We start from the raw sequence: 11,374 nt of genomic DNA, 5'->3' as shown, positions 1-11,374 counted from the left end.
TGGTCTCGGGGCGGTACCGAGGCGGTCCCGGGCCTGTGTGTGGGCGGACCGGGTCTCTGTCCAGCCCAATCCGATTCCGCCGGCTCTGGGCCCAGCCCGCTCCCTCCGTGCGGTCCCCGAGCTCGGCCCCGCTCCCTCACACTGCCTCCGCTCCGGGAGTGCCCCGGCTCCCTGGCACAGGGCCGAATGCTAGTGTAAATTCGCTTTTTTGGGTTGTTTTTTTTTTGGTTGTTGGTTTGTTCGATATTTTTGTTTGTTTTGGGTTTTTTTATTCAAAAACTGAAGGGGAAATGGCGGAGAAAGCGGCAGGCAAGGCGTGCATGCAGCAGCACGTTGGCTCCTGGAGCAGGCTCAGCCCCAGCAGGGCTGGGCCAGCAGCAGCCCCTTCACCTCCTGCAGGCACAAAAAGGAGGAAGGAGGGGGCAGATCCCCACAACAGGCTCCTCACAGAGTGCTGGCCAGCACTGCTGGCCCCCAGTCCCTCCCCAGCTGTGGTTAAGGCATCACGGAGTGTCCGAGCCTGATGGACTTCAGGAGGATTTCAGCTCCTGCCCCAGAGCTCTGCTTCTGGAAATCCAGTCAGCTCTCCCGCGGCGCCGAGGGGCTGCAGGCCCTGCGTGAACTCCAGCCTGTACCGCAGGCGGATGGGATCCTGCGGAGAGAGGCACAGACAGGGTCACACATCACCATCAACTCCGGACTCCTCCACACCACACAGCCTTCTGCAGAGCCAGCCCTGGAAGGGGAAACACCAGCCTTGCAGCAGCTCTGCACAAAAGGAAACCCTGCATCTTCCCAAGACACGAACTGCAAGCCCTGTGTGCACCACCCATTGGCAATCCAGGCCTACTGAGAGCCAGAGTCCCTTGCACCAATCTTGGCTCTCGCAATTATCCACCACCAATGCAGCAGATCTGCCACCCAGCGCTTGTTCCTTGGGTGCCCTTGTGTTCCATCAGCTGCCAGCAGCCGCACAGCGAGTGCCTGGAGCTGTCTGTGTGCACATAGCCCAGAACTGTGCAGGACCCTGCAGCAACTGCCCACACAGTCCCTCAGACTGCAGCTCTGGAAAGCTCTTTGAGCAGAAAGAACATCTTCCCAGCACAGTGCAGACTGCCCTGTCCCTCCACTGCATCTCCCCATTATTAAGGCTGTCCCCATCTTCCAGGCAAACAGCCAGAGGGATTCCCAGTGCCCCCAGCAGCACCTTGTGTGGGTTGGCCAGCAGCAGCACCTGGGACACCACTGCAGGTGGGAGGAGAGGGTTGAAGGCTGGCAGCTCAGAACCAGAGGCTGGTTGTAACTTTATTTGCATGGTCTGAAAGAGAAAATGAAATAAACACTTTTTAGTCCATGTTGGGAAAGGGCTGTGAGCATCACTGAGCCATGGAGCTGGTCAAAGATCATCAGCCAGACTCTGTCATTCGGTGAAAAGCACAGCCTGCAGCTAAAGGCAGACACTCCTGAACAGCCAATTCTATGCTACACGTGCACAAGGAACAAGAGCCCGGCCCAGGAGGCTGAAGCAGCAGCTCTGGAGCCCTCTCTGGCTATAGCAAGGCCAGGGATACACACTGTGAAACACGCACCACTGTACAACCATTTCTGTGAACAGACAGGGAACCACACAACTTCCCAGGAGCAAGGCAAAAACTCAGTAAGAAATGGTGAACCTTCTCCTCAGGACATTTCTGACCATCTCTGCTACTTTGTGCCAGGCTTCTGACCTTTGGGGCTGCAGCCTGGAACACGATGTCCTTAATGGGGTGCGCCGAGGTGCTCAGCATGGACAGAACCATCACCAGCACGTCGGGTCGGCCGGGAGCTGGGTCTCTGGAGAAGTGGAGCATGGCCTTGAAACCATTCCTGTCATACACAGTGAGGGGACAGACAGTGCCTGCCAGAGACAAACCAACAATCAGAACCAAAGCCTGGATTCCTCTCCCATCTGAGGGAGAGCAGGAAAGGTGGGATAAGGAATAGCAAAAAGGAAAATGCAAACTTTTACTTCCTTTGGCAAACTCACAGATCAAGTGGCACACAGCCCCTCATTTACATCTGCTTCTAAGGCAGAGACAGGAATCTGAATGTCTGCATTTGGGATCTAGCAGCTCAGGTTTCACCAGTCCTTGAGATAAGTCAGCTGTGAATCCAACAGAGATGGTGGGAAAAGCAAAGTGCCTTTCTTAGAGCACACAAAGTTTAGCTCCTTACCATCCGTGCCTGACAAATTCACACCTGACTATCACCATCCAGCCCTTCCCAAATCTGCTGAGACCACTTGAGACTGAAGGCAGATCAGGATTCTGTGCACTGTACTCCTCCAGCAGCAGGGAGAGCCAAGGCTCTGTGGCCTGGGCTGAGACCCCAGGGTGACACAAACCCAGGAAATGCTCTGGGGAGGAGCTGCAGAGCTGGGCCATACAGTCTGAAACCCAAAAGCAGAGCTGGAATGAAGAGCTCTGCTCTAGGAAGTGGGGCAAGTCCCACTCAAAAGTGTCTTTTAGGACTTTTAGTAGAACAACTGTTTGAAGCTTGACTGAAGGTGTGAAGGACAGAGTTTGGAAGCAGATTACAAACATCAGCCAGGGCAGGAAACTCCTGAGGAATGAGTAGGGAGGACAAGGACATTGTCATGCTAGGATCTCCAGCACCTCCTCAAATTCTCAGTCACATTAAGCCCATCACAGAACAGTCATTACTTGTCTCCAGCCAACCCACACAGCATGAAGCTACTTTGGCTTCCAGTCCTGCAAAACTCATGGAAGAGCTCTGGCAAGCAGAGCTGGGGCACAGAACTGCACTTACTTGGTGTAACTGAAGTCAAAGGCACAAAAAGGTTTTCTAGAGAAGCACCATAGGAGGCTGGATGCAAAGAGGCAGCAGGCTTCAGCTCATAGCCTGGACTGAGGAGGGGAGGATCTGCCACTGAATTGTTTGGAGGATCTGGAAAGGGCAATTTCATTGGTGATAAATCCCTGGAAAGGAAAGCATGCAGAAAGCTTGTATTAAGTGGAGATACTACAGGGAATAGACTTTCTTCTGCTGTGTCTGTCTGTATTCCCAATGCCTCACACCCTTTAGGTATAAATAAACTACAGACTTACACTCTGAGTCCTTGAGGAATTCAAAAACTCTACCATCTGTGGAAGATCTTGCTGTTTCAAAATTCATTAAGGCAGATTTTGGTTCTGTTACTAGGTAAAACTTAGGTTTAGGGCTTTGGAAGTCTGCTGTCCCCATGCACAGCTTCTCTGGAGCCCTGGTCAGGCAGATTAAAGTAAATTCCAGCTCAAAGCCATCACAAGAAGCTGGAAATCTTCAGTAAAATTTCTTGTATCATGGCAGGTTGTATAAGCATATTGTAATAGCCTCCTGCTCTGAAGATCTGTGGAGATTAATTTGATTTGTGAACTGTTCCAAGCTTCCACTGAATGCCTGGAAGCTACCTTGTCACAGTCGGGAGAAAGCTGAGGAAAACACTTTTTGAGTGGTTATTATAATAAAGGCCTAACTGAGGTTTTTGTTCCTTTAGCTCAACATCACCTTGTTATCAAGCAAGGGATTTGTCTCCCACAGTTTTTTCTGAGCCTTGGAAGGTCCTGGTGTACAATTACACAAACTGCAATTAACAGATACACACCTGCAGGAAAGAGCCAATGCGTGCATGGATCACTTGCCATCACTGACCAGGGGTAGCTGAAAGGTTTTCCTAAACCTCCCTGCAGAAGAATTCCCCAGCCCCAAATCTGACTCTGTTATGTAGAGTTTACTTACAAAGAGAATGTCTTAGTGCTGGAGAGTGGAGAGAGCTGTCCATCCAGGCTCTGGAACTCACTCTTCCCTGCACAGCTGTCTTCCCAGCTCTCCTGTGGCCCCAGGCTTTGAACAGCACTGCCACCTTCCCTAAATCCATTGTGTACAGCAGGCTGGAAAATAAGGCCCTTCAGGTTCATGCTGTATAACATCAGCAAAAATAAACCTGTTGTGCTGAAAAGAATTCCATTTATCAAATACACTATCTAAAGGGGAAATACATATGAGTCATTTGGTTGTAAACTGCACCTGAGAGATTAACTGAGAACTCAAGGATTCCAGCTGCCTTCAGAGCAGAGTGGTACACCAGAAAGGCTGCCAGGGAAAGGCAGACCAGGAATCATCTCTGATTTTTGTCCTGTGTACCTTATGGACTGCAAAGTGAGCATCACTCACCTCTGCTAGGCCAAAATCAGGTGGTGGTTTCTCTATGACAGGGGAGTTGCTGAGACCTAAGAGAGATACCAAAATGCCACAGATAATTGACAGAAAACAGGGGTTTTCCACAGGTTCTTCCTTTGCTGTCTACCACCACTAAAGACACTGCATCCCTGAAAACTTGCATCTGGAAGGCTCTGCTTTCTCTTGGGACTGACTGAAGAGTTCTCCTCTCTATTAACCACCCCAAATTCCAGTAACAAGGGCAAACTGCACCTACAGACCTAAGGACTCCAAGTCCTCCTCGAGCAGGCAGGTGGAGGCTGTGCTGCCGTGGCGCTGGGAGGCCCAGGGAGCGTCTGCCAGGGGCTCTGGGGGGCTCTGGGCCGGGGGCTCCAGCTCAGAGAAGTCGATCAGGGTGTAGCTCTTGATGCGCCGTGGGGCTGTGGGCAAGCAGAGGCAGAGTCAGCGAGGAGCCTCCACAGAGGAATGGAACATCCCTGGCTACAGGTGTGCCTGGAACAGGAGCCACCTTGGGAATACTGTCTGACAACTACATACAAGAGAAAATGATGGCCACACAATATTTTCCCTGTGTTACAGCACTTTTCTCTGAGCAGCACTGCCCTCCCACACCCTGCTCCCACCTGAGAGCTGCCCTGGGACGCTGCAGGTGCTGCTCACCTGGTGCATGGGCAGAGCTGGCAGCTGAAGCTGCTCCATCCCCGCTGTCCTGGCTGGCCACAGCCTGCCTGCACTGCCCCAGTGCCTGGGAGAGCTGGTCACTGGCCTGCAGGATGTCAGCTGGGAAGGGAGGGCACACACAAAACACTCAGTTCCTAAGGAAAGGTCAGGTCAGTTCCAGGGCACTCCCCAAGATGCTCTGAGGAAGGGCCAGTGCAGCTCAGGAGTGAAGGCAGCAGAGCAGGCTGCCCTCAGCTCCTCACTCTCCTCTCACTCCATTTTGCACACACAGCTGCTGATTACAGTCCTCTCCCTCATTAAAAATTCAAAATATGTTCCTCTTTCTTTGTTTATACACAGGGAGAACTTCAATTACTGGGGAGAAAAGGCCTCAGAAGCCTTCAGTTCTCTGAACATCAGAACTCAAAAAAACCTCAGAAAACCACCTCAGCTGAAGAAACCCTGTTTAACTTTGGGCTCCAAGTGAAAATTAGCAGCTTCCTCAGAGATGAGCAGGAGGAGACCAAAAGGCACTGGGCATGGTTTCGTGGTGAGAGGGGAGAGCTTTGCCCACAGGGTGCCAGAGCAGTCCCCTGGCAGGAGGGGCACAGCCCTGTCACAGCTGCACCAGGACAGGGCTGGCTCTTACCTAGAGCGTCCTCATCAGCCACTGCCTCGCTGGCCAGGCGGAAGAGCAGCGGCCTGAGCTTCTCACAGCGCTGGCATAGAGCCTGGGGACGAAAAGTTCCATTGCTCAGGACCCAGGCACACCACACTTCTGTCTCTGCAGTCACCTACAGGTGCTGCTCCCTCTACAAGAGGGAGGGAAAGAACATTTGTGCAGGAAAAAGAGCACTTACCTGTAGGGTCTCCTGGTCAGCTGGGGATAATTCCTGTCTCCTGGAGCTCTCCAGCAACTCCCCCATACGTGTGACATTCTCAGAAACCTCTCTGATGGTGTTCACTCTTCGGGACACCTGAGCTGACTTTTCTTGTTCCTGTGATGGAAAATGAAAGAAAGGTAGATGGTGGCTTGGCTGATACAGCCAGTGCACTCGGCTGGAGCACTCTGGGTCGCACCTATTAACATCTTACTGCAGGTAGAGAAGGCACAAAGCAGCACAGGTGGGAACATGCCCCCAGCTGCCCTGTCAGGCACCCTGGCCATGTGCTATGGAATATTAAATATGGAATATGAAATACATCTCACCACAGGCACAAGTGTGACTTCAAAATCTGAGCTGGGAGCTGGTGGCTTCTGCCACACAGAACAACACACCCAAATCAACCACAGGGCTTTGTGAAACCAAATCTCCTCCATAAGCAGAGAAGTGGGATACTCCTTCAGATGGAACATGCAAACAGGCCAGATGTGCACACACTGCATGCAGCAAAGGCAGTTTTGTACAGAAGTGACCTTTTTCCATCTGGGAACTGAGTTTATTTTTGGAAATTTCTGACCACAGTACTGCTGCCAAGGTCCCACTGACATGGAAGTGTCCTGCTGTGTGCACATTCACATATTCCCTCTTCCTGGCAATAGCACATTTTAGGGAAACGAAACAAAATGATGCCATGCTGTAATCTCAGAACAATTTGGAGAGACTGAACCAGGGGCTGCAGCACAGAGGGTCTCCTGTCCAAAACTGAATGACCAAGTTCTCTCCCAGGCCTCCTGGCTTTTAATCCCAGGATTAAAGGGAGCTCCCACCTCTTTAACCACGCTCTGGATCAGGCGGTTGGCAGCCTGCAGGTCCTCGGGGTGGCTGCTCCTCAGGAGCCTGGCCAGCAGCTGTCAGGGCAGAGAGGGGACAGCAGTGAGCAGCAGCCCCTGGGCACTGTGCACACACCACACACCACAGACAGCTCCTGCAGAACAGTCCTACAATCCTGGGAATGTGCCAGCTCCTGTCCCATAATCCAATCCAGGTTACACTGCTGCCTGCATGCACTGGCTGCTCTGGATTAGGAACTCTGGCTCTGCAGAACTTCTGTAAAGCCTGGAGAATCCCTCCCTTGGGGAGGTTTCATGGAAAACAATGTTTTTATGTAAAAAAGTTTCACTTTTTACTAAGGAAATATTTCTGACAAGGCCTCAGAGAGTTCTCTAGCTGTTGCACTGCAGGAAGGATCAGCATTTTTCTGAGATAGTCTGTGTGAAACAGCAGAACCTCTCAAAATATTCCTGAGCCTCTTTTCTCATCAGCACAAAGCAGAGGGGCATGAAGACTCTAAGGTTTACCTTGGACTTCTCTTCATCTGTGTCAAAAATAGAATTCTGAGGTCTTGGAGAAGGAGGAGGTAAAATTTTGTCTTCTGGCAGTTTGGGATCTTCTTTTACAATCCCTGCAACAGGTAACAGTAATTATTCAGTGATGCCCAAGCTGCTGAAACCTCGGTGCTCAACAGTACATGAGGTTTTGAAGAAATTTCCAGATTAAAATACCACTGAGGACTATTAAATATAATGGAATGGATGAAAAATCCATGCCAGGATCACTCTGAACTCATGTCTCACAGCCCTGGGAGGGTATTGCAGGGCAGAGATCACTCCTGAGCCTGTCCTGTACTTTTTTCCCTGCACAGTGTGGACAGAGTCTGAGCTGTGGCTCAGGAAGGTTCTTTGGAAAATCCCTTTAAACAGTCCCATGAATCCTTCAGAGCCCAACCAGCCTGGGACCTTTGTCCCTTTTCCTTACACACAACATGCTGTGAAAAAGCTGAGTCACAAGCTGAGGGGGCAGATATCTGTGGGGGAAACCATGGGCTTGGGAGGCTAAAAAGGAAACTGAAATAACAGAACTGAACCTTGTTTCTTCAGCATCTGATAAGCATCCTGGATTTTGACTTCCTGAGGAAACCAGACTGTCCAACTGAATATCACTTCTGTGACCCTCGACTTGACTTTTTCTGAAGACCAAATTCCATAGTACTGAAAACAAGACAGTAAAGACAAAAAAGCTCAAACCCAAATAATTGTTTCCAGATCTGGCACAGGATCCAGCCCAAGGAGTTTACATGCAGACACCAAGGAAAAATGAACTCGTGTGAGTTTATTCCTGCTGTGTATCTTGGGGTTAGGAAACATAAGAAATGCTATGGAGGGTTTGAGAACCACACACGTTCTACAACAATCAAAATTAAACCACTTCAAAAGTCTCTGATCAGTTATTAGATCCAAAACCCAAAGTAGGATATTTTATTGAAAACAGTACTGTGTTTGATTTTAAACACTCCCCTCAAGTGCTGCAATGCAATCAGCCCACTGGTCCCAGCCAGCCCCAGACACAGGAAAACTGAAAAAACCCAGAAATGAACGTTATTGTCTTTTATCAGCATCTGGGTGTTTTCTCCATTATTGCCTAAGAGCACTACTTTTATTATAAAAACACAAACCTCCCCAAGACCAGGCATTTCAAACCCATTAAATGATACCTGTTCTCTCAGAGCAGTAAACATTGTCTTCAGTGATATATGCTTTAAAGCCTGTGGTTTCACTGAAATCCTGTAATCAAGCCTGAGACTGAGACAAGGAGTTTGCTCTTCAGTTGAGCATTTCTTTGAAATCAGCTTTTGCAGCTCTGCCCTTGGGCTGATGCAATGGAAAATGAGACGTGCACCAGTGGTAAATGTGTGCAGGACCCACCAGAAGGGGAAATCGATGGGTGCAAAGCCAAGAGGGCGTTTCAGGCAGGCCCAGACCCACCCCAGTGAAGAGGAGCATGACAGAAGATCCCACTGCCTCTGACAAAGCAGAGCTGCATTTCTTACCCTGAAACACCCTGCAACCACAATCCCCTACCTTTGGGGAAAGCACTTTAATCAGCTCGTTCAGAAACCTGAATTTTGCCATTTCACTGTGAAATCTCTCACCACAGTTGTTCACACAGGTCTCCAGCACCTACAGAAAACAAAATGTTACCAACAGGAACTGAACACACAAAGCTTGGGGAGCTTTCAAAAACTTTTGTGATTATATTTCTGAATCTAAGAACTTTCTGACACTGCATTCACCAACACAAGATACTGAGAAAGTCATGCAGCAAGAACACATTTTATTCCTTCATGCACTCCCTAAGCAGCACATTTAAGACCACCTGCTCTGTTCTAGCCATCACTAACAACTTTTGAGCTATTTTCTCTGGGGTGGGACACAGCTCACACAGCCAGAGCTGCAGACCAGTGAAACCCCTCAGCAGAGCAGCGTGGGGAGGAACAGGAGCAGTCACTCCCTCTCTGTGCCCTGATTTCTGTGTTCCTTGTGCAAGGGAAGTTAAAAGGGAGATGCATCCAAGAGAAAGAGAAAGATGTTGACATCTGGGAGAAAAGAGAGAGCTATCCTGTCCTCTCTGCTGCTCTCCCTGCCCTTTCCAAGTGGCTCAGTGTGTGGAGGGAAGTACTCACAGTGAGGGCATGGAGAGCTTCCCCCTCCTGAGGGGACTGGATTTTGTGTGCCAGCAGCCTCAGCGCAGACAACGGGCTGGGGGAGAGCAAAGCAAGTCACACCAGGCACTAATTCCCAGGAAAAACAAATGCTGCTGGGTTGGGTCTGCAGAGCAGAGCAGAGCAGCCCTGGACTCACAGCAGGACAGACAGAGCCCTTCCTTGGCACAGTGCTGGCCAGGGACACACACAGGGGTGAGCTGGTGACCCCAGAGCTGCCCTGGACTCACAGCAGGACAGACAGAGCCCTTCCTTGGCACAGTGCTGGCCAGGGACACACACAGGGGTGAGCTGGTGACCCCAGAGCTGCCCTCCAGCCGTGCCAGGGGCTGTGCCTGGGGAGGGACAGCAGGGACAGGCTGGGGATGGCCCTGGGCAGGCACCAGGGGAGCTGCAGACAGCCAGGACAGCCTGTGCCAGCTCCTGGGCATGAGCTCTGAACTCTGTCTGCTCTAAACACAGAGATCAGCACTAAGGCCTGACAGGTCAGTCCTTGATCAGCCCCTGCTACTTCCCACAGAGCCCAGACTGCAGCTGGAAGGTGAGGAATTCTCAGCAGAGATCCTCCATCCCTCTGGAAGGAAAAGCTGAGGCTGAGCTCCCTCGGGGCTTCCCTGCAGAGCCCCCAGCAGGAATCCTTGGCCAGGCTCCCGAGGGCACGGCCAGCAGGACCTGCTGCCCAGTGGGCTCCAGCAATTGATGTCAGAGCCCATTCCAGACACCACCCTCCATCTCACCCCACACACCTATTCCCAGCTCGTATTCCCAACTCATTTCTGCTCCCAGGAGCAGCAGAGCCCAGACCCCCAGCTCCCCATGAGGGAAGCTGAGAGCCAGACACAGCCCAGGAGCACAGAGCTGAGTGTGTGTCTGCCTTACCCCTCCGTGTCAGCGTTCACCTGCTCGCAGAACCGCTGGATGCATTCCCAGTTCTCCTCGCACACACTCGGGTCAGTGGCCTCATCTTGCAGAGGGAGGAAAACAAGAGAGCAAGAAGGAAAGCCCAGGCTCAGCGAGAGCGAGTGCTCAGGGCAGGAAGCAGCTCAGACCTCGCTGGTGCCGCTGCTCCAGAGCTTTTTCTAGCAGCAGGGGGATAGCCAGGAAACAGCTGTTACTAAAATCTGCCTAAAAACAGCCCCAAGCACACACTTAGAGTCAAGCACAGCCCGATGTTGCTTTTAGCAGGAGGAACTTAAAAAAAATTTACAGGCAGCTCTCCCAGGACCACTGCAGAACTTGTGCTGGAACACAGGCAGTTTACACTCCTGCACAGCTAAATTAGGGAAAGAAATTTTTTTGTTTTATCCACTCCCCAGTCATCCAGCCAGTTTTGGGGGCTGAGGATGGACAGGACAGATGGGAAAAAGGACAGCTGCAGCAAGACAGCACCCACATCACCCTACAAGGGTTCCGAGAGGCAATGCACCCTTCCCCAGGAGGTGAAGCTGCTCTGGTGCCCACCCAGTTTGGAAGAGGCAGCAGAGCCAAGCCAGCCCCAATTCCCAGCCCCAGCCCCACTCACTGAGCCAGCGCTCGAGCGTCCCGCTGCCTGCCATGGGCTCGTCTGCTCCGCTCAGGCAGGAAACTCCGTGGGCAACCACGTGGGAGTCCGTGGTGTGTCCGTGATCAGCCCACGTCAGGGTCCATGATCAGCCCACGTGAGTGTCCGTGGTTCTGTCCGTGATCAGCCCCCATCAGTGTCTGTGGTGTGTCCATGGTCTGTCTGTGATCAGCCCACGTCAGGGTCTGTGGTTCTGTCCGTGATCAGCCCACGTCAGGGTCCGTGGTGTGTCTGTGATCAGCCCATGTCAGGGTCCATGATCAGCCCACATCAATGTCCGTGGTTCTGTCTGTGATCAGCCCACATCAGGGTCCATGGTCTGTCTGTGATCAGCCCATGTGAGTGTCCGTGGTCTGTCTGTGATCAGCCCCCATCAGGGTCCATGATCAGCCCACACCAATGCCCATGGCATGGAAGTGTTCCTGGTGGGCTCAGCACAACACCCACCACCACCCCTCCGAGCCCCTCCCCTCACCAGCGTGCAGAGCATTG

At 51.7% G+C, this 11,374-nt stretch overlaps 1 protein-coding gene across 2 annotated transcripts; it reads right to left on the bottom strand.

Annotated features, from left to right (window-relative positions):
* Positions 1–289: 289 nt before the first annotated feature.
* GGA2 (golgi associated, gamma adaptin ear containing, ARF binding protein 2) lies at positions 290–10,916 on the bottom strand. 2 transcript variants are annotated; one of them, XM_033074491.1, is made up of 17 exons: positions 10,844–10,916; positions 10,201–10,285; positions 9,283–9,358; positions 8,681–8,779; positions 7,687–7,810; positions 7,121–7,224; positions 6,590–6,670; positions 5,739–5,876; positions 5,528–5,609; positions 4,879–4,998; positions 4,479–4,637; positions 4,213–4,268; positions 3,778–3,929; positions 2,809–2,978; positions 1,728–1,897; positions 1,208–1,318; positions 290–652 (listed from the first exon to the last, which is right to left on the bottom strand). In XM_033074491.1, exons 1-17 carry the CDS (start codon positions 10,875–10,877, stop codon positions 542–544), a joined length of 1,872 nt encoding a protein of 623 aa, XP_032930382.1. In that variant the 5' UTR covers positions 10,878–10,916; the 3' UTR covers positions 290–541. The 2 variants fall into 2 exon arrangements, with proteins under 2 accessions (XP_032930382.1, XP_032930381.1); XM_033074490.1 differs by lacking the exon at positions 290–652 and having other exon boundaries at positions 934–1,318.
* Positions 10,917–11,374: the final 458 nt, after the last annotated feature.

This window comes from Catharus ustulatus, chromosome 16 (assembly GCF_009819885.2).
Source record: "Catharus ustulatus isolate bCatUst1 chromosome 16, bCatUst1.pri.v2, whole genome shotgun sequence".
Lineage (NCBI taxonomy): Eukaryota > Metazoa > Chordata > Aves > Passeriformes > Turdidae > Catharus > Catharus ustulatus.
The sequence above is the reverse complement of the archived record's forward strand: the minus strand, read 5'-3'. Positions and strand labels throughout refer to the sequence as shown.

What these genes read in the sequence shown, in the direction of transcription:
- GGA2 (XM_033074490.1), bottom strand. Translation starts at nt 10,877, where the DNA reads ATGGCAGGCAGCGGGACGCTCGAGCGCTGGCTCA. An exon ending in GTGAACGCTGACACGGAGGG is followed by an intron (nt 9,359 to 10,200) that starts GTAAGGCAGACA and finishes GCTCTCCCCCAG; the next exon opens with CCCGTTGTCTGCGCTGAGGC. An exon ending in AGCACTAAGACATTCTCTTT is followed by an intron (nt 2,979 to 3,777) that starts GTAAGTAAACTC and finishes TTTCCTTTCCAG; the next exon opens with GGATTTATCACCAATGAAAT.